This window comes from Anser brachyrhynchus (assembly GCF_964034855.1).
Source record: "Anser brachyrhynchus genome assembly, chromosome: 3".
In the NCBI taxonomy this organism is placed as follows: Eukaryota; Metazoa; Chordata; class Aves; order Anseriformes; family Anatidae; genus Anser; species Anser brachyrhynchus.
Window position 1 is genome coordinate 50,303,410 of NC_137696.1, and position 23,454 is coordinate 50,326,863.

General features: G+C 39.1%; 1 protein-coding gene across 5 annotated transcripts in view; it reads right to left on the reverse strand.

Annotated features, from left to right (window-relative positions):
• KIF25 (kinesin family member 25) overlaps nucleotides 1-23,454 on the reverse strand; it is a 43,353-nt gene that overhangs the window by 5,355 nt on the left and 14,544 nt on the right. For all 5 annotated transcript variants that reach the window (XM_080584000.1, XM_080584002.1, XM_080584001.1 and 2 more), the window contains 7 exons: nucleotides 22,342-22,384; nucleotides 18,429-18,496; nucleotides 13,635-13,709; nucleotides 9,043-9,192; nucleotides 7,777-7,953; nucleotides 3,355-3,506; nucleotides 737-934 (listed from right to left, as the gene is read on the reverse strand). In XM_080584000.1, coding sequence (XP_080440126.1) covers nucleotides 737-934; nucleotides 3,355-3,506; nucleotides 7,777-7,953; nucleotides 9,043-9,192; nucleotides 13,635-13,709; nucleotides 18,429-18,496; nucleotides 22,342-22,384 — 863 coding nt within the window. The remainder of the gene's footprint in view (nucleotides 1-736; nucleotides 935-3,354; nucleotides 3,507-7,776; nucleotides 7,954-9,042; nucleotides 9,193-13,634; nucleotides 13,710-18,428; nucleotides 18,497-22,341; nucleotides 22,385-23,454) is intronic.

Below are 23,454 nucleotides of genomic sequence, written 5' to 3' on the forward strand. Positions count from 1 at the left end.
AGCACTCAGAGCAAATGAAAAAATAATGTATTATATTAGGCTTTTCTGTAGAACAAAAGTTTAACAGTGAGGAACAGCAAGAATTCTTGGCAGTAACGTAAAGGACTCTTTCATAATACTAGTTCAGTTTTCAAAACATTATTTCTGGAATGGTACATTTGGCTGCATGGCTTTTCTTGGTAAGAAAGCTTGTCCTTTAGGAAATAATCAAGTTTCTGAAATTATTGTGTGCACAGAGGAAGGGGGAGGAAGAAAAAGCTTTGAAGAAACAACAAAAGCAATATTATCTTTTCAACACTAACTTCCTTCTTCCTTCAAGACTTTCTCTACACTAAGGCAGAAAAATAGTGATATCAATTATTACAGATATTTGTAATATTTAATTTCTGCACTTTAAGCATTCCTGTACAAAGCCGTGGTAATTTTCAGAGTAGAAAAACAGGCCTAATAAAACCAATCCGCACCAATAATATACTTATGACAGGGGTAACTGCCCTGGGCTTATTTCGGGCTTATGCAGTCAGCTTTTCTGTTAAACTGTATCAGTGTAAAACTGGAACAATCGCGCCTCAAAACTTTGTTATTTCAGGATCTGTGTTTAAACCACCCCTGCGTGAAAGCAGGGTAGCACATATTTCTACCAGAAGAGCTCAATGTAAATATTTTAATCCACGTGTGGGAGGATCCATGCCCATCATTCCTAACAGCTTTGTCAGAAACGGACGTGTTTGCTTACCGACACACTCGCTACCCGCCAGATCCACCAGCTGCAGTCTGGTTTTGACTTGCTTCGGTTTCTCAGTTGCTTCAAGCTGTGCTGGGGAAGAGGCTCTGGAAGAAGAGGTGGATCTATTCTCTCTTGCTTTTTGTGGATAGGTGCAGGAAAACTCTTTATTTAGTCTCTGATTGATTTGTTCGTCTTCCCATGAAGTACCTGGTTAATGGAAAAAACAAACGAGAGCTTCATATTGGCACTGGAAATCGAGATGGGGAAAGAAGTGGGGCATCAATGGGGGAAGTACAATATCAGGCTATCCTAACTAAAGCATTATATGAGTCAGAGTCAATGGCATGGGCAGGCTGAAGAGCTTTTTATATCTTATTTAAGGTTTTTCTTATCAAACAGATTATACCAGTTGGTAACAAGACTTGGTGTAGGTTGTATTGTATACAATATTCTCACAGTTTGCACTTCAACACGGAAGACAAGGAACAGGAGTCCATTAAGGACTTTAAAGAGGCACTTTTTCATGTTTTAGACTGACTACAAACAAAGTGTGATTTTGGATGCTTGGGAGCAGTAAGTTCCGAAATCTGTTTCTCAGCATTTGAAACATTCTCTGCCGGTGCTCTGGGGGGAAGAAAAGAAAAAAGGAAAAAGTTCATCCTGCCTCTTCTGTTCTGTCTTTTGCTTTAGTTCCCTCTGGACCTCCTTCAGCCATCATATCCCAACTGCTGCCTCTTCATATCCTTCCTCTTCCTTAGCAGCAGCATCTGGCTTCCTCTGTCTGCCGGGAAGGAGGAGGAAGACAGGTTCTCTGGAAAAGCTGCTGTGACATCAGCTTAGGAAGAATGTGTGCAAAATGGCTTTCCCTAAACAGGTTTTTTTCCTTCATTGTTTTTTTTCATCTGCCCACCCTCTCTTTTGTGAGGAAAGACATATAAGGAAAAAAGGCACACCCTCTGCTATAGGTAATAGAGACAAGAGACTCTCTCGAGGACTTAAGAGTCTAGTTGCAATAGCAGAAAGTTCACAGCTACAAAACTTAAATTAAAAAAAAAAACACACTTAAAAAGGAGACTGAACTGGGTTGTAGAGCTCTGTACCTCTCCAGCTCGGCTGTTGCTAATACCCAAGCTAGCTGTTCACTCTGTAGACTGGGCAGGGGTGTTGGTTTACACAAAATAAATGGCTTCAGGACAACCAGTGTAAAAATAAGTGTTCTCAGTCCTCTTCAGTTTGAGATGAAGAAGAAAACTAACTCCTCTCCTCAAACAGTAGATATTACTGAAACAAAATGCTAAAAGACCTTCATCAAACCTGAAAAAGTGCTTGCTTGTCAACCTGGCTTTCAGTGCAGAACTCATCAGAGACTTTTTATTTAGTGACTTAGATCTCCAGTTTTGAGATATTTGACAATTGCACCTGGATTGTAAATCAGGAATTGCTCCTTTTAAATAGACAGAATGCAGTGTCAAACTGCTGCAGAGATCCCATTTGCAGTGCTGCTTTCCTCCCCTGTGTTGCTCACCTTGCTCACCTTCATCCATGTGCTATAAGCTGAAAGCCTGAGTCTGCATTCACCTCGAACCAGAGGTGTCTATGGAGTTTTGTTGCCAGACGACACAGTGTAGGAGGGTGACAGCAATTAGAAAGGGCAAAGGGAAGCCTGGACTAGACAAGATAGCTGGTGTGCTAGTGGTGTGAACACTCTGTGTTTAGAACATCTGATTGACAAGAATCTGGAACTGGACAGAGCTAACATCTGGAACGTTAGAGCTGCAACATCTGAAGTAACTGTGTCTTTTGGCAAGGGCCATAGGTAAGCGAGGGTACTGTTTGTTCTGTTTTGCTAATATTGTCGGTTTAATTTCCGATAGCAATCTAGGGGAAAAAATGTTAAATATTTTCCACTTTCTAAAACCATATTGTTGTTGCAGAGTATGAAGGAGACGGACCACAGCACTGGAAACAGAGTCTAATTACAACATAAGCAAAAGAAAACAAAGTTAATCCCCCAAAGCCCAAGTTATTCCTAAAGCAATAAACTGGTAAATCTTGGTGTGGTAATGAAAATTAGAAATACAGGTTTTGCCGCACTAAATAGGACAGCTATATTGTCTGTTCCTATCGTGGCTTGTTACGAACAGTTCAAGAGATTCCAAATTTCATGGACATTTTTACAAGGCAGCAGGTAAAAAATAGTTTTCTCACCACCAGCTTATGCTGATCCCTAAAACACACGGTTAGCTTCACCTCAGACTTTGCATGAATAATGCTAAGTTTGCATGAGTAATATGATACATGATACAAAGTGATTTAACCACTCTATTTGAGCATCTATCTTACTGATACTATTTATTTAATTAGTTGTTTCATGCTATAAAGCTTCAAGAACTCTGTAAGTCAAGAGATGTGAAGTGAAAAGTTTCCCTGAAAGCCTCTAAGAAAACCATTAGCATTGAGAAATCAAACTGGTCAGTTATTTAAGAAGGTATTTAGAAGCTAAAGAACTGAGGGAATATATTAAGCACTGGAAAAAGGAAAGAAGACCACTATGAAAATCTCAAAGTCCACAGGCTGTTTTTCAAAAAGAACTGTCTCACAAAGTATTTTAGTAACATCCTACTTACCCAAGCTATCCCCAGAGACAATTGTGGTTATGGTCAACGTAACAACCAGATGAGAACGAGAGGAATGAGCATGCACTAGCGTTGGGTGCCTGACTCGTAGCTGTAGGCCTCTGATAACCAGATGCAAAAATTCAGATGCATTTTCAACAGTCCTAGGAAGTTAAGAAACAAGCACAAGGTTGAACTGATTCACAGTAAAAATGACATGAGAAAGCTGGCAACTCAGATTGGAACTTGAGCGTTTCCACTTCTTGCTCTTCTAACTCCTTGTACTCTTCTTAATTCTACCCCAGAACTAATCTCAGTTTTGAGCTGCACAAGCAGCTGTGGTATAGACCTTTTTCATTGGGAGTTATATAGTCGAAGATGAAAATTCAAGACAAAAGCTGTGATGTAGAATGAAAGTGCTGAGCAAGCGGGCTGCCAGCTTTGCAGGTCTTTAGATACAGTATCTCAGCAACAGGAGCGACTACTCCTTCATACTTTGGAAAAAAAAAAGACAGATTTAGACATTCTTGGCGTCTCTGGTCTTAGAGATGTGGAGTTGTCCAGTTTATGTTAAGGTAGCTCTTGATTTTTTGGAGGTACAGAATTAAGGCAAAAAACCAGGAATTTTAATGGACCTTTAGAAACTGCAGTTCACATTTGGAATTAAATCCAGAATCCTTAGGAAAAGTTGAGTTCCACTGTCCAATGGGCAGGGACTCCAGCACAGTGTCAGAATAGACAGGCATCAGTTTTTGTAGACCATTTTATCTTATCCATTTTATCTTTATCCATTTTATTTTCCAGCTGAAATACTGCAAATATGGCCAATTGTAGGGAAGAAAACCTGACGCAGAGGGTTAAATCAAATGATTAGGCAAAGTAAAAAAGACACTATGATTTTCCCCAGGTTTGCAGTGTTAAAAACAAATGAGGCAAGATTGCCTACCTGCTCCTTTCGCTGCACTACTTTCTTCAATAATCACTCAAATTGCATCATATAAACATTAGTATCTAGATGGGGATATAAATTATTAAGACTGCATAGCACAGCCTGGCTACTGAATACTTTGAAACACGCCAGAACCCTCAATAACTCTCCTAACAGGCTGCTCACTACAGACCTGGTTCCACATCGCTGCAATCAGCAAAAACGAGCGTGTGATAAAAGGCAAGGCCTTCTTGCCTTAGATTTGGCTGTGAAAGTCACACTGGGCACAAATATACTTTGTGATATGAAGAGCACTACTTGAAGAGTTCAAAGTAAAAAAAGAACTATATTCAGATAAAACAATTTGCTCTAAAAATAAAGCATTTGAAGAAGAGAAGAACACTTAGCTACACCATACCTACACACGCTTAAGCAGTTCCCTCGGTAAACCAGCAACACTAAACTACGGCTGCAGGAGCTAAATGACCACAACACACTTCAGCCTAGCAATCCTATGCCCCGAGTGCTGGCATCCTGTGCACTAGCTCTGCCCCTGTGCCCGTGATGTCTCCCTGGTTCAGCTGAGCTGGCAGCAGCAGGGAAGCTGTGGCTCTAGTTCCTACTGTCAGAAAGGGCAGAGCCTCACGCTGGGGAATCTGACTGGTGCCTCAAGTCCGAGGTGACAGGTCCTGCCTTCCTGAGTTCTGAGCTCCGTCCTCCAGTGAATGATCAGCCAGGACTGGATGCCCGCAGAGGTGAGCAGCCTTCGCGAGGACGCAGCAACAGGCAGTCGGCTTCTGCAAGCTGCTGTCGCTGTGCGCTGGCAAACGGTCAGTGCTGCAAGCTGCTGTGCTCCGAACAGTTTGCAGAAGATAAGCCTCGGGGCATGCAGTCAGTGCTGGTCACCTACTAGGAAAATGCAACTGACTTTGGAGCTGAGCAGCGTCCCCAGCCCAGTGCTGCGTGCTTGTCACAGCAGCTCTTCAGCAGGAGCGATGGTAAGAGCCTCTGCTACTTTATCACGCTCTGCGTACCCCGTGTTCCCGAACCAGACTCTACAAAGAGAAGCCCTGTTGTGGTTAGGTTAAAAATTTGATGCTGAATGTTCTCCAAAGTCAACCAAGTCATAAAAGAAGAAAGAGACTGAGGTTTTTGTCATTCGGTAGGATGTCCGTGTTAACAGGAAAGAGACTTTAATGGACATACTTTAATGGACATATGGAGAAGCCAGCGACACCCAGCAGGCCACTATATTCTAGATGAAATATTATCACAAATGAGGATGTGTTTTTATTCAAAGCACCATCCGTTTACTTTAGATTTCAGGCAGCTGGGTGGCTTCATTCAATGGTTCCCTTACTTTGTTTGGATTTGCCATTTCTTATTAACGTTTCTGTGTAATTATTAATATAACTTGTTTATCAATTGGACTTTTTGCTGCTTGCATTGTAATTGAGATATGAGTCCATATACTTATTTATATATGCATTAGAATTGAGTATTTACCAAGTGATTGAGATGTGTTCTTAAGAGAACATCATCTTAAGCTTATCTCAAGGCTCCAGGTTCTTTAACCATAAATTAAAATTTGGAGAAATAAACATTGCAGCCATTTTATGAAATAGAAGATGAAATGAAACCTTATTGCTGATTCTAGTTCCTATCTCTGTGGCACAAATCCAGCGATACCTCTCCCTACTCCAAAGCTTAGGAAAAGAGATGGGTCACCTGCTGACTATACAAAGCTCCCTTGGGAAAGGGGGTAGGCTTCTTTCAGGAATGAGTCCAGGACAGCATCTTGAAATACCATAATTAAAAATTATTTGGAGTTTCTGGCAAAGCAAGAAAAAGTATTCACCTTCCATCATACCCACGCTATGTGCACCCATTTTCATTTCCCAAGTCATACAGTCCCTTTCTGCTCTAGTCAAATGTGCAAGGCTAGCTCCTTCAAGAAGGATTCAGCACACACAGGTTAGGCTCCGCACCAATCACTTCTGCAGGAGTTTTTCATTTTCTTTTCATGTTAACAGAAACGAGACTACTCTGTACTTTAATGGACATATGGAGAAGCCAGTGAGAGTGTATTTTTATCAAGGCTTTACGACAGTATCATGAACCCAGTGAACAAACAACAACTACTCTGCTTATGTGGCTTAAGTCCCACAAGATAAAAATACTGCCCTCAGTTATTTCTACTGAACATGCATTTTGTTTTAACTCAGAGGCAGGGAAAATGCTTCTCATATCTGACTTCCAGTTCCTCCTGGAAAAGTAGGGATTAGACTGTGACAAGGATTATGATAGAGAGGTACAGAAAAAAATCTTGTTTCTCCCAGAAATGTAAAATGCTGCAAAACTGTGCTTAACGTTTCAATAAGGCAAGATGCTTCTTTTTACAAATTTATCTGCCCAAAAAACAGAACATTTTTTTTTAAAAGTTGCTACACCTCTGTGTCGTGCACAAGCAGAAATGTTCCTTTGTGGAATCTGTTCATGTTCTGGGCGCTCACAGGTAGCTTAATTCTACTGGGTAGCATCTCCTCTCTGGTGCCACAAGTGCTGCTTGTCAACACTTGTTTTTATTAAAGATGATTTAATAATAGCATAAACAACACACCTGTTACTGAAATAAAGCATCTGAAACAAGACTTACTCTTGTTAATATATGAATTGTTATCAACATGGTATTTTCATCATCTATTTAGTTAAGGTGTTTTATATATAACAAGAATTATATATTTCCCTTGTATACTACACATATGTAACATCAAGAGCCATTCCTACATGCACTAGGATAAGCTTTTGTAATGCTTAGGACATACAAGGAAACAATACAACAAGTAGAGCTGTAGTCTTAATTACTTTAGGTCTCCCTTCAATGCCACAATGCATAAATAAGAATCAATCTTACCATATGCCTGCATGCTGGGAAGGGTCAAATGCCAGCATATCAATTCCCACTTTAATGCCTCCAGTTATGAAAACGGAATACTAAACAGTGCAAGATGGGTATTTATATTAAAAGATGACTTTAAATGATCTTTCTGAAGTATTTTTTAAAGCCAATTTGTGTAGGGAAAGCTAACTTTACAGCTGCTTTAAAACCTAAAAAAGAAAAGTACACCCATTTCTACTATAATCTGTAAAATTTATCATTTAGTAAGACCAAAGGGAAAGTGCTTTGTGACTGGGGCATTCCTTCTTTTCCTACAGCTGACAAGACACCCTAGATTCAGCAGCAATGAAATATACAGCTGTCTTCAGATATTCTGAGCGTAAAGTACCCGACGCAGAAGTGTGACCAAAACTCATTGTACTGTTAATACCGAAAGAATTTTGACATTTGCAGTCTCATAGACAGCGAGAGCCATCCAGTTTTTCATTTTCCATATGGTAAGAACTCATTGTTTAGAAGCAATCCCTGACATTTAAAACGGAATTTATGACAGCTGTGCATCACACTGGATCATGATCAGATGATAAAGATCAAGTTGTGCACTCACTCATATGTAAGCAATGGAACGTTGCTCTTTCCTTCTCTGGTTGTGACAACATCACGTTTGACGCCAAATACTTTTCCACAACTGTCTTTGGCCAGAAGATCAAAAATTTCATTATTATACACTTCTACAACAGAAACCTCAACCCAGTAACTTCCTGGTGGCTTTTCTGAAATAAGCCTGGAGAGTAAAAATAGAAAAAAAAAAACAAATGAAGAAAGCTGAAGTCAAACCTGAAGTGGACAATCTGTATATAAAGAACTATTCTTTAATTGTAATCTAATTAACAATCTGATAAAAGTGCTTATTAAATATCCACAGTCATGACTTTGCCTCACCCACATGCTAATGTTCAGCTGAAAAATCAGAATATACAGTTAAATTATACATGAAGCACTAAGTAAACATTCATTTTCCAAACAGCTGTGCCAGCTTAAATTGTTTTTCTCCACTAACCCCACACTCTCCTCTAAATTTTTCATACCATTGCTCTGCTGGAGGTTACTGCATTCAGAGCTCAAGGTATGATAAACTCTGCCAGAGTGCAGGCAATGAGCAGAGAGCGATGCTAAACTGCCCAGCTCGATCTGTAATGGGTTATCTGTCCACAAGCTCAGAAAATTCATAAATTAATTAGGGGATTTTTTATTCAGGAGAGTATTTGCAGTTAGATACAATTATTCTGGTGCAAAGTTGGCTCTTTCGATTTCACTCTTCTCCAAAAGAAATAGGCTTAGCTGAAAAAACCTCTAATGACTCTTCTATTATAACATAGCAGCCCATCAGTTCAAATCACACACTAGGTTCAACTAAAAAATCTAGTTTTCTAGAGAAAACAGATAGTGGTTAAAAATTCCACTACCATTCTTGGGGACTGGGTTCTATCCTGGATCCTTTTCATCTATTCCAACTGTCAATTTTCACAAAACTTCTAAGAACTTAATTATCATTTGGACTTGTACAACTATGGTTGAAACCTATTCAAAAGTTAAAGGAGCCTGAAAGACAGATGGGCAGATGTACACAGTAAAATTGCATAATTGCATAGCCTTATTTTCTTAGAAAAACAGACTAAGCTAGAGACTAGAAATCTATCGGATCTCAAATATGGATTGGCAGTCAGAGATGCTATAAATATTAACAGTTGTGAAACTGATATCTGTAAAAATAAATACATTGCAAACATTATTTCATCCTTTCTATAAAGTTTAAGGTGAAAAGTCTGTAAGCAAGCCTTTACTTGGGTTGATATTACCAGGTTAATGTTACCTGAACACTTCTTGGGTAGCTCGAGGAATAATTCCAAGTTCTGATTCATCTTCCAAGGCAAATGCAAAGTTCTCTTCTAACTGTGGTCCCAACATCGTATATGTCTTTCCACTCCCAGTCTGCCCATAAGCCATAATACACACATTGTACCTGAAAATCAAAAGGGCCTTCATTTATTTTACCATTACCAAATGTGTGTGTAAGCTACCAAGTTAAAACCCAAACAAATTGGGAACACTAACTGAAATAAATATAATAAATATACTGCCCCTGCAGCTTTCTTTCTGGCTATCTAAAAATATGACGGAAATTAAAGTACTGCTTGTAACATCTCCTAAACGTGTTTTTATTTTTTTAAGCACATTTGAAGGGCAAGGAACTGACAAAAGCAGGGATGCTTAGCTTGGAATGATCGATGATGTTAGACCTCCTGTCTGCCCAACTTCCAGTTCATGCACTACTCAGCTTCTTGTTTATCAGCTCCTGAACTGCTGCGGTTTACAGTACAGTGTTTTAAAGTAAACCATCACTGGGTTTGATTTGTCTTACGGTGCTGCGCTGCAAACCGCAGCACTAATGTCTTAACAGCTGGGAACAGTAAACTCTTCAGCTCTCACAGTTGTTTCAGGAAGGCTCTTCGGTCAGAACCCTCAGCCACTGGAAAAGATCAGACAGCCCTAACAGTAAGAGGCACAAATTTTAAACCAAAGGCATGAGATCAATAAAAGGATGAACACGACTACTCTGCAATAACGGTGGGAGGAACTGCTCTGACATGGACTTGTAGAAGGTGAAAATGTGCAATGTCACTGCAGAGGTACAGGCACCTGTGAAATACAATTCATCATCTTCTGAAGTAGACGTGAACTCTGAAAATGTTTTTTTCTGTACTGGAAAAAAATGAATATACACATATACATATATAGATTTCAGAGCCTTGAGCTCAGGTGTAGAGGGCTGTGACAGTGGCATCTGAATTCAGATGTATGAATCCTATCCCCAAGGGTGTGTCTGAGGTAATTGGATCAAACATCACAAGCAAAACAAGTGGGCAGGTATGCTGTGTCCAGCCACAGTACTACTTCGTAGTGAGGATCAAGGCTGCCCTGTGCAGCTGAGGATTAGTCCCTGCTTGGCTGTGTCTACTCTGCAGCAGCTGCCAGCACCTTGGTGTTGAACACAGACCTGTGCCAGCAAAAACTCTTGGAAGACGTGCAGTTATGCTGACAGGACTGCTCCTTCACTGGTCTACCTTTCTAGCTTGTTTGTTCGGAGACACAGCATTAGCAGGCTGTCCATGCGCTAGGAGTGCTCTGCAGCATGCTGACATTTCTGCTCGACTAGAGTTGCAAAAATGGGCTTGCTCCTTGTTTGGCAGGAGGTAAAATTTTACTGCTTAAGCTCTAGCTTCACTATGGGCAGACCTGAACAGCTGCTTTTGGTTATCTGACGCTTCTCCTCTTATCAAAAATGTTGTTTCAAGCACATGCCAACAAATTTCAATGAACATCTCATCTAATTGTGTTAAATTTATGGTTTTAGGTCATCAAATACTTACATTGCCACTGCAGAGAAATATGTTTGCAGATTTTTTTTTGTTTGTTTGTTTGTTTTGTATATTAAATATGCCTAGAAGCAATTCTTTTTGGCGGATTACTAAGAAAGCTTTCTTTCGTTAGAAAGAAATGTGGGCAACACAGCAAATACCTGCATACCCCTTCTGGGGAGCAAAGCCAAAGTTGCAGGCAGTGAACCCATGATAACATCTCCCCACATCTTCAGGAAGCAGAGTATAAACTAGAAGTCTAATCATAGGTATGGTGAGGTAAAGGAGAGAACTGTAATTGAAAATCAAGAGCAGTATAGCAAAATAAAATGTGCTAGAAATTAGAGTTGTAAATCTGAAACAAGGGATTTCCCTAAGTATTGACTGTTGACATAACTCTGATTGCATTTATATCACTGGAAAAGCTTCCAGTAATTTTGGTAGTCTCCAGCTACGCTAACAACAAGCGATTTTCAAAGTGCACCCCCGCCCCCCCCCCCCGCATAGCACACTGGCTGGCCAAGTCATAGTTTCCTGAGACTTCCAGTCCCTCTTCAAATTCAAAAAGAGGTCTTTGAAACTAAAAAGGGAGCCAGAAGGTTGCAAGTAGTTGTATTCCTTAGGAAAAACAGAATGGAAGTCTTTTCAGAAGTCTCTGAGCTTTCATACTTTCATATAGTCCAGTATTTAAATTTCCCTTAATCGCTTTTTGTTAGAAAGTACACGTGTTGGCCAAAATAGTTCTGACAATATACAGATGATATGATCAAAACAGGCATGGTACTTGTAACCTTGAAGAAAAAGATGCAAATGAAGAATAAAGCCATTGATAACCTCTCCACCAAATCCAAAAGAGTATTTGAGCAAGCCCAAATGAACTTTCACTTGGGTGATTCAACAAAAGGACAAGCAGCAGCAGAAGACTGATTGACATTTATCTAGTCTACTTTGCTGATGTTCTGCTTTCGGCATAGCGGTTTCAAATAGAGCACGAAGCCACTTGTATCATCAGGCTTCTAATTTGAAAATTTCAGATTATGATTCACCTATGTGCCAACATTTCTCTTTTTCCACTCTATTTTGTTAGTTATATTATTGTTTAAAAAAACATCTTATTGTCAAATTAGAATATCAATACCTTCATAATATTCCACTCCTGAGAAGAGTGGGGCTGTTCACTATAGGGAACTTAGCGCTTGGAGGAAAATTACCACTATTAAAGGAAATCAAAAGAGTATAAATGTATTATTCCATAAAATAAATAAATAAGGTTGATTTTTCAATGTTGTAAAGAAAGCAAATATTTTCTTAGTCCCTCGCTGGACCTGTATTGCTAACTGTAAACTTTGAAGCCTGCTGACCTTCATTTGTTTTGCGTATGGAACAATCTTTTCTCCGTGTGTATTTATACTGAAAAATGAATTGATTAATTAAAAAAGAAAAATAAAGAAAAACAGTGGAACACTCCTTTCTACTTAAGCTTTAAGTTGTTACAGATCACTTTGGAGACCAGACTAAAACACTCAGGAGCAGCAAAGAAGTTCAAGGTTCAGACTAAGTACGTCTGTTTCACATTTACGATGGGAAGGCTGCTCAGAAACGTGGCTCATATGCACAGCCTCTCCTTCCCTGAAAATCTGCTTCTGTTTAAATGACACTTCTGGAAGAACAAGACAGCTCTTTTGTTTTCAATAACAGAACATTTCCTAAATGAATATAAAAATCCTAACTTTTAGGGCAGGATTCTTTCAGTGTGCCAGTTAGAAAGTAGGCAGTCCAGCAGATCAAGGTACAGATCGGGTATGTCCGAATACACATAGGCAACATATTGAGCCAAAGCAAACTTAATTTCATTGCAAAAGGAAAGGTTAGAGAAAAAAACAGTGGTTATAAGGACTTCTGCAAAATCCTTCAACCTCGTGGTCCCTAGATTGCTCAACTGCAGAAACTGTGGTTACTTATCCTTGGTAAAACAGGACAGTGCCTTATGGGCCATATAGGACTCCCCTTACCCCAGACAGCCCTTAAGGGCCCTGCTGTGGCATGTGTAAAGGGTTACCAGGGGTTTCCCAATATCCACAGTATCCTGATAGGCATCTGCTAGGCTGCTTTTAAATATCAGCAAGAAAAGGAGACTTGGAAACTCCAACGTGCAGGCTGCCAGGAGCAAGGATTGCCACTGTTCAGCTGTGCCACTGTGGATGGAAAGGGGCTGGCTGCCTTTCCCTCCTCAGGGAGCAGAAGGTCCATGACAGGTCTACAACAAACACCTATAGGTGAGCAGTATCAGAGCAGGGGTGAGAAGAGAGAGAAAGAAAGGTTAGAAAGGAAGCTTTGCTTAAATCTTAGTTCAAACCTCAAGGCTTATAATAACAGGCACTTCAATGCTTCTTTGCGAGAATAGCTTGAGTTTGCTCTGGTATAAATGAAAAAAAAAGTCACACTTAATGAACTTCAATGCCTAAAAGTAATTACACATATTTGCTGGTGTTTGTAGCTGATCACTTCTGTATTCAAACCAGAATTCTGCTTTAACCCCAATGCCCGAAGGGTGTTAGAACTACAGCTGAGGATGCTCAATTTTGGTTCAACCAAGAATTGATTATACAACCTCCCGTGGGTTGTGCTATGTAAAACAACGGAACAGATGATCACAGAGTGTCCCAGCAGGCATTTTATATATAAATGCACTGCTGGAAAAGATGTATATAAAAGATGTATATATTATATTGTGTATGCAACTGAAAAACATTTATAGAACATAATCTACCAAAACACAGCAAAGAAAAAAAGATAGCATCTTCCATCAGAAGCACTTTTCTTCCAAATTTGTCTGCTGTGCTAAACTTTGGAAAGTGTTTTCAATGTTTATAAGGGGAAACAACATTCACTCAGTGTTCAGTAGGAAAAAAAAAAAACCACAGGAAAATGGAACTGCAAAGTCACAGAACTTGACTGGACAGCCACTACTAAGTAATTCTTTTTCACTGATGGATTTCAGCAGACAATGATCCTTTAGCTTTCTTACCCCCACCTTTTAACTTACCCGTCCAGGAGAGATGTTAGCAAAGGGGCCACGTCTGCAAATACTGTGTCTTGAGACTCAAAAGCACTGTAAACTCTGAGGAGCAAAGTACAATGATTAACTGAAGAAAAAAATATAAGTATGTTGTCATAATACAGGATAACAGACTAGGGAAAATGTAGGCCTATGATATAAAACTTGTGACCCGCTGACATTTCTATGACAGCATTTACAGATTGGGTTTTCAAAGACTTATTTAGCTGGGCAATATGAAGCTGGCATACCAACACTGCTTACTGCTGCTCTAAACCTGACTTCCTATGCCAGGAAATTAAAAGGTAATGCGGAAGAGCTGAGCTGCCATGGGAGTCACCACTTTGTTCAGCAGAGGGAAAAAAAGCGGTGCATTGACAAGTCCCAAAGGTCGTGTAGGAATGCCTGACATGCCTCTGGTCCATTACAGAAAACAACCTTGGAGCGGGAGAGGGGCCAGGATTCACCAAAGAAGTTGTTTTTTTTTTTTTGTGACGCAGCCCAGAGGACTGGAAAGGAGAATTTCAGTGTTCTCTCCTGCTTTTTTTGGAGTGTCTGCTGCCTGCACTGGAGGGAATGATTTACAGGTGTACACTTGTGGTGCTCTGAGCTAGTTTTAATCCTTTTGTCAGCCTCTCTGGCAGACGGAGTCTTTTCCAGGCAGTACAGATCCATCTTTCTTTCTCCCACATACCAGACTATGAGATATCCCTGCTGCCCGTGTTTCCTTTGTGTCACACTAAGAAAGCAAGTGGTCAAGTTGTGCTCCTCCTTTAGATGTGAAAGAAGACGTACAGAGGCTGCAAGTCTGCTCTGGGACTTGTCTCAGAAAAGTCAGTAGAAGAGCAGAAATCGGAGGCTCCTGAGGTCAAGTTTATCATTGAAACCACCTTTGCGGGCAGCACCATCTTCAAGTATTTCCATCCTCGCCCCTGCTGAACTACCTTTTCTGAGATAAACATTTCTCACCGTGATAACCAGTGGGATGACTTTCTTTTATGTCATGATGTGGATTTCAGACTAATTTTTAAAGTGAATGAAAGACAATTTAACTGACTTATTCCAGCTGTTAGAAAAGAGCAATGACAGTATAATGCTTGGGCCAAAATAATGTCTAACACAATTACGTACATGTTTTCAAAATCAAGAAAAAATAAGGTAACAGAGGACTATACAAGGAATTTTTTCCTCCAACCCTTTCAAATATAACTTCATACAACATAAAGCCAAGACCTGAAAATAAGAAATCATCAAAGGCAGGAAATTCTGATAACAAAACATGAGTATCCTAACGCATTCATTGTTTCTCTAGCACATCAAAAAGTAACTTCCCCAAGACTAAGGCCTGTAACAAGTGCTGTTTATAGAAGATGGACAGAATCTGAAACACGAATACCATAACCACCACTTAACAATCTGAGGTATGAATCTTTACCTTTGGAAGAAAGCTTCCTTTTTTATTATCTTTCTGTTGTGAATCTTTTTTGGTTGGTTGGTTGGTTGGTTGGGTTTGGTTTAGTTTGATTAGCTCTCTTTTCCAATAAGTGGCGTGTATTTTCTATAGGCTATAGTAAAATGACTAACTGGAAACAGGAATTTTTGTAGCAGCAAAGATTACAAAATGTAGTTACTTCCCTGTGTATATAGTATACTAGTACACTTCGCTAATACATGATACTAAGAGCTTAACTTAAGGAAGAACACAGTTTGTTTTTAAGCATTTACTCAAGTCTCCTTGTATGTTTGACCAGGATCTGGCCACTACAGTCTGGAGCCTGCACAACATAGATTTCATTTTCATGTTCTCCATAAATAAGACTGTACAGAGGGATCACTGATAAACAGATATAGAATTAGACCTAAACCACTTAGTTCAGCATTTTGTTTCTGACAATGGCCAGAGGAAGAAACGAGAAACACCATGGTGGCTGGAGACAGAATAATTAATCTCTGTCTCATCCTAATCCTTAATAGCTGTAAACTGCCCTCAAAGCTGAAATATGAGTTGAATCTCTGCTGAAAAAAAAAAAAACAAAACTAAAAAAAAAACCTATTAGCATTAGCATTCAAGGGTTTTTTTTGCATCTTGCTGAATTCTTGGCCTGGCGTAACATCCTGTGGCAACGCGTTCCACAGTCTAATTGTAAGTTGTATGAAAATGTACTCTCTTTAATCAGGAAATGAGCACTTTTCTGGCTTGACAGACAAATACTGCTTGTCTTGCCATTCCGCTGACATGCTGTCATACTAAACTGAGAAACCAACAAATATGCAGAGATGTGGCACAGTTCTTACTGGGACGACACAAGCGCTGAATACTCCATCCTTGCTTTGCATGCATACATGCACATGCTTCAATAAGTTATACACATCAAATCTTCCAGGTCAATACAAGAGCAAAAATTTTTCCAAACTCTTTTCTCTGCTTCCTTTATCATCTAAAATCAGTGAAACATTCATTAGCACTAACTCCTGAATTTTAACCCACTAGGGCTCTAACTCACATTGAAACGATATTTTTTTCTTAACACATCAAAACATCTCCCTCAGAGATATTACACTAAAAAACAAAACAACAACAAAAACAACCACCAAATTTAAAACGTATTTAGGGGATAAGAACATTTAAAAATTCTTCAGTTGCTCTTGAGGGCTTTTGTTGTCTACTAAAGCAAACATTGCAACCAACCAACCATGTTTTGTGGTCTTGTTTGCACTGCAAAGCAGTATGGCCATAGCGAACTATGCCAGGCTCAGGTACTGGTAGCAGTTCAGAGGAAAGGCATGGGGCTCCATGTTACAATAGCTACTCCAAATATTTACTCAACTTCCTAAAGGCGTTTTAGTGCCACTACTTTAGCTGCTGTGCTTCAAATACTACCAGGACCCAAATGAAGTAGTTTAAATTTGGCTTGAACTAGTTTATGCTACACTGTAATCACAGCACTGGCTAAAGCAGGGACACACAATTAGCTATCCAAGACCATGAAAGATATAGCAAATCCAGAGAATCTGTTCCTATAAGCTCAGTTATTTTTACCAGAATGATGACAGATTTGTCCCTGTGTACTGATTATTGTTAATTTCACCTTGAAAATTTTGAGCTTCTTTTTATTTTGCTAACTGATTCACCAATAAAATTATAAAAGCATAACATGCTGAAAGCTGGAATTTTCTTCCTGAGCTGAAATCAAATATTTTGACATTTATTAGTTCCATAAAACATTGCTAAAAAAATAAACATTTTTGAGTTCATAAGAACCATATGCTCTTCTGTTTATAAAAAAGAGCTGTGCTGGGACACTGAAAAAACATTCCCCAAGAACTGCATTCTTTGGGGGATTTACATTTTTTAACCCTTTTCCTGATTATCAGGATCTACACCACATGTCCAGAGTCACAGCAGCTTTGGCATCCTGTCTCAATACCATTGTTGCTCTGGAGCTGAATTCCAGCATTATTCTGCATTTATTTCAGCTGGTATGGCTGTGTTAGGTATAGCTAGAGGGTGAAAGGAATTACTTCAAGTAGCTTAGCAAACATGCGAGAGAGATCGCACACCTTGAGAGATCACATATGCCCTGTATCAAGGGAGTCCTGTAACCTATGAGGTGAGTAAAGGTTCCCCAAGATTTGCATTATCTCAGGAATTTTCAGTCATTTGGCGGCCTACACAATAGCAGTCCCCAGTCTTCATGAGCAGAAAAAGGCAGCATCTTAGAAAGACACCTCAAAGAAAGGGTGAATAACTGACAATGTTTAACCAACCAACAGCATTTTGGGCTGAAAGAGGCTCAGGACTTAAGTTTAGACCGGGACAAATAATTCAAGTTGGATAAATTTGACTTTAAATCAAGTTTGCCTTCAGCAAGGAAGCACGGGATTGTGCTCAAATGTCTTGTTTCCAGAGGGTTTTGAAGCGTGGTTCAGGGGAGAAGACATACTGTTTGAGTTATTGCAACATACAGATATAGCTCAGTAAAGCAAAATTTCCATTTGAAAAAAAGGCATGGGGTAAAATTTTGTATTTTTTGGTTTACAGAGATCTTGTATTAATTTAACTCTTCATTCCTGTTTTCAGAGGTTCAGGTTAGCTCCATTCTGAAAGAACCTGAGGCACCTTTCAGCCTGACTCCCTGCAGTTTCTGTTTTGTGGGCTGAATCCCCAGTGTGTAGTAAGGCACAAACACCAACGAAAACCCTTATCGCAGCTGGTGTATTCAAAATCTCTCGCACCTGTACGGGTTCTTTGGCATCTAACAGGGAAAGTACCCACATCACAGCCTTTCTCTCAGGGGAGCGCTAATTTACATGCCACCACTCTATCCGGTTGTCTATTTCCAGCCTACTTTAAGTAGCACGACTGTACATTGAAGCATAATAGTCCTCAGTTTGGCTCCTGGCTCAGTAATGCTTTATGTCTAATGCTGAAGTCATGCAATCCACCTCAGTTCTGCACCTTGAAAATATGGATAATGTTTTGCTATCTCACAACATGCTGCGAGGAGATGAGGAGTACTCAGACTGTGAGAAGGTTCAAATATGTCTCTAGACAGGTTTCACACTCAGGCAAATCACTGTTCTTCACTGAGAAGGAGGACTGAGGGTGGCATCTATATCCCGACGTGCATTATTCTATACTGGAAAGAATGTGAAAACCATATAAGAATAAAAAAGTAGTAAATAAAAAAGAACACTACTTTCTAACCAATGTCTGCGAAAAATTTAACCTTCACTGTACAAATCTTCCAGCAACCAAGACTGCTACACAGGACGACCCACCTTTCAAACTGAAAAGTCTTGTTTATTGATGCATGACCAGGACGGCTACACTTTACCAGAACAGTTTCCTAGGAGAAAAACAAAACACTTACAGTTAATATCATAGTCACGCGTAAAACTGAAATATTTATTTCACTGCAGTGAACTAGCAAGACCGCAAGAAAGGATCTCAGAACACGTTCAGATTGTTAAAGAACAACCAACACAAAATGTGTGCATTTATGTTCACAAGACAGCTCCAAACCATTACCAAAACTTTTTATGTGCCTAGAAAAACACAGGCAAGTAAATCCAACCTCCCTAATTACCACCAAAGGTAGAAAAATGGCAAAAGAGCCTTTTTTTATTATGAGGTCAGTGCATTTTCAGATTGCTTTTGTAAATGTTTGTGCCAAGAGCAGAGCAGAAGATGCACATTTCATAGCATATCACGCTATTCCACCCTGTGAGGAAGAACTGCAGTCACACAATTGCTTGATTTTCCATGAGTTTTTAGTAGAAATCACTTTCCATATGGATTATATAGTGGTTTTGTAAGTTGGACAAATGTGTCAGCAGCTCTTTAAAAGCTATTACCCGTAGTAAATTCTATGCTCTTTGCTCCTCATGGCGTGTCTTGCTTAATCGCAGAAAAAAGTAAAGAAAAAATGTGAGAAAAAATTATCACTTCCACATTTCAGATGGAAGCTCCTCAGCACACAAAATGCTTCACTCAATTCAAAGAGGTTTCCTGGCTTAGTAACCTTTGCTTATATTACAGCATTTGATAGGAATGCTGAAGTTTGTACTGCTCTTCCAACAAGTAGCTTAGAGTGCTAAACTGATGTCCTTCAACCTAGTATTGCCACTGAACGAAGTAGTAAAGAGGTGAGCAAATTATGACAGCATAACAGTATGCCTAGCATGCAGACAGCTAACAAACCCCAAATTTATTCTTTTAAGTTTACAAATATTTCTTCCTCTTTAAGGAAAGCCAGTGGACCATTATCTACCTAATGGCAGCAACACTTGCTGTAGAATGAGCTACGTTACCCATTCCAGTACAGGCAAATTTAGCAGCAGTATGGATGTGAGCACAATGCTTTGCTACAAAATGACCTGACACAGACATTGCGATAGGATCAGTAATTAACAGCCTCTGGAGAAAAAACAACAGCAAAGGGGAAAATGATGTGGGGTTATGGAACACCTTTCTGATTCAGATGTCAAATTTACTTGCAGACCAGCTTTCCCTAAGGCGAGAAACGGGATAGAAAAAAAAATCTATTTGTGTAACATAGAAACATAAGCATTGTTAATAGGCAGAAGTTTCATATGAGCATTTGTCATGACCCTCCCTTCTCAGGAGGAGATCAGTATGGGCTAGGATACCCGCGACAGCTGCTGGCATACAAAATCTCATAAGGTGATCCTGTCAATTGTGCCTGTGAAATCCTTACAGCTGTGTCACATGAATATTGAAGAATATTTTTCTTCACCCCAGAGCCACAGAATACTCCCGGTCTGAGTTTTTTTAGGGTAATATGAATCATGCAAATGGCAAACGGATAATTCACAAACATTCACAAACTGTCCTGATACCCAAGTCTGGGGAGCTCTTCAGTAAGTGAAATTCCATAAGGCAAAATACAAAATTTTAAATGAGGCATAAGGAATTGTGGATATAGACATGTGATCACAAAACCCAGCTGTGATAATCATCATTTCCCAACCCTTGTTATTGCATATCTAGTAAAGGCTATTGTCCCACTTCCCAAGGCTTTTCTCTACAACACAGCCAATGAAAGGGCAACTGTGACTGCTCCTCATCTGCTTCCCTGTCAACTTCAGTGCCACTGGCTGGCACAGCACTGAGGCAGACAAGGACAGCCTAAAGGATTCCCTGCGCTGGGTAGGCACCAGGGGAAGAAACCTTCGGATGGGGATGGTGATAAGCACCTGGGGAGTAATAATGTATCCTACTACTATAGCTACATCCACCTGATCTAGTACAAAATTATCTCTCAAGAAAAGGAGTCTTCCTATGTTAATTCCTATTTTCCCAGTCCTATCTTGAAAAACCAGCAGAATCTTGCACCTTCCCTGATATTCAGAGCAGCCTCTTTGCCATTCCTTTTTTTCTCCACTACTCACAACTGAAAACCTTTTCAAAATAATTTGAAAGAAATTAGTAACTTGGAAGCAGCCACCTTCTTTTCTCCTGTGCCAAAGGAAGTTGGATTCAAACAACATCACTTCAGGTATTATGCTAGGGCAGGTGCCCGCCCTAGCTTCGCATCAAATCAAACCCCATAATTTTATCTGAAAATTGCATATTTAGCCTATCCACAAGCATAACACCTACAGTAGTTAAAAGCAAAAGAAACAGGCAATAAATATTGTTTTCCTTTACTTCTGTTAGCTTAGTCTAGAGTTACTGCTTTTTGTAAAAAGTCAGTTGTACTTTATCTTCCCTCATGAGCTTCAAAAAAAACCAACCACGATTAAAATAATTCTATCAAGAAACTAATACAAACATGCAAGGTGTTTGGTCAGAACTAGAAAGCATTTTAACCAAATAAATGTCAAGGCAAACCAATAAAGCATTTAAAGGCAGTATTATCTTTTCCAAAATCAGGGAGATAGTATCTTTGCACTTGACAATCTTGAGGGTCTTTTGCAACCTAAGTCATACTATGATCTTGCATGTTTCATTTTATAGTTAAGTCCATGCATACACTTATTTTCCTGGAATATCTCATACAAACTTTTAAACATGAGAATGGGTTAGCATCCTGAAGGTTACCAGTTCGCTGTTACATACAAACTAAAACTCCTAAAACTCATATAATGACATAAGCAAGCAGACACTGCTTTGCCTATAAAAATACAAATACGGTAATATATCAGATATCTATATGAAATCATCCAAAACCTAAGTATTACCTAATTTCATCTTCATATAATAAAATTTAGCAGGTCAGAAATGGTCAAGGCGTTTTATAGTACAATAAATCATAGAATCACGGCATCCAGAACACTACATCTACTATAACAGATCTCTGCTTTTTATCTCCTGACATATTTACTTGTTCTTAACAGACTCTTCATGAGCTCCATTAGTTTCCTAATTGCATATATCTATATCTATATCTATATATCTAAGTGTCCACTTTATGCAACAGAGATCAGTCTAATGAAGCTATAATTTTGGAGATTTAAATGCATACCATACTTTAGGTTACACTTCAGCAATATTTTATGCGTTATACTATAGAAGAGAATTTGGCTAATACATAAGTAACAGTGAGCAGCTGACTAAGAACCATGATGGCTAAGAAAATTAAAACTCAAGTTAATACTTTGACCTTAGCTCACACGACTATGGCTTTTTAAATTTTATATCTCACTAATGGCCTCAGTTAATGCTGGAATGTCATCTGGATTTGCAACCTCAATGCTCATTCTCCTTCTCCTGATGGATCTAAGCCAGGACACTTTAACATGCTTGACTGCTGTTCCACGTAGGCTGTTGTGGTTCAGGAGATATCATATTTCTCTGCTAATGCATTAGTTGGGTTCTAATAATAAAATGAAAAAGGCCTAACATAATTACAGAAACGGTTACAGTAAATACAAGTGGCTCAAAGGGACTGATTGCAGCAAGTCTGCAACGGTTTGACTACTGCAAACATACACGCTCCAGTTCATGGATGACTGCGCCAGCAGCAGCTCGGAGCTACTATTACTACAAAGACTCAGGATGAAATCAGCACAAATCACCTGCTATTGCACCCATGGGAGATCAAAGCTGGGCACCACTTGACAAGAAATTACCTAATTCCTTTTCAAACCTATGGTTCCCAGGTCCCATCGTTTCTCTTAAAGACTATCTGTAAATGTGCTCTTGAATTTCACCATCAAATATACTCACATCATCAATGGCATATGCCACTTTTTCTGAGAAGTTTCTTTGCCTGTAAGGGAAAAAAATGCCAATGGGATAAAAAAGGTAGCTTTCCAACCTAAATGTTCCAATTAGCTCAGGAAAGTAAATGCTCAAAATATCTGAGAACTACACATAGTCTAAATAATACCTTCCAGAATTTCCATTATTATCATACCACATGAACATGCTAACACCACAGTTATTTGTGAATAATAATAATGAAAAAATACATCAATATGCAATCAAGCAAAATAATCTTCTTAAAAAAATTAGAATAAACCCAATTAAGACTAATTCACATGCAAACCACTCTGTTGTTTTGAGATTGTAATATGAGTTTGTAACAGGAGGTTTTCCCTTTAGCACATTAAGCTGAAAAACATCTTTTTAGGTATTTGGCCCTGATCCTACAAATACAGTCAGAAGTAATTTTGCAACCCTTACTAGTCCAAAAAATGACTTGGATTGCTAAGGTGCATAAATGCATTCAAATTTTCATTCAAGTGTTTTCAAAATCAGCCCTTAGTTTCACAACTAAGTTTTATTTAAATTTCTTTGTGATCTGTTAAGAAAAGTTTGTCTTAATAATTGTGTATTTAGCCCAGTCCATCCTGTTTCACACCATGATTTGGCACCTAATTGAATACAGCAACACTATTCCACACAGCAACGAAAACAGTGATTTGGTTCCTTCCCAGGTATATCAAGCACAGGTTAATGCAAGTTTCCCCTTCAGGCTCTTTGAAATTGCTGTCTTGTCTAACATTTCATATTATTTTAATTAAAACATTTTTTTTCCCCTAAAGATTTGGCAAAAGTGAACAAATTTTAAAACACTCTTTTAGAAGTACCAGCTAGTAAAAGTAAAATAAATGCCCCAAATAGTAATTTTCTGATGGGTCAGATGATGATATTACTGTTTTCTAGCCACCCACCTAGTTTTCCCCTTCCTTCTCCAGTTGTGTATGTTTAGTTCCTACCTTTTTTCATAGTAGACATCTACGGAGAATTCAGCTTGTTGTGGCACATTCTTGCACTTAATCCCCCTTTTCCTTTTGGTTCTAGGGATGTGTTGACACTTCAGTTACAGTAAGCGTA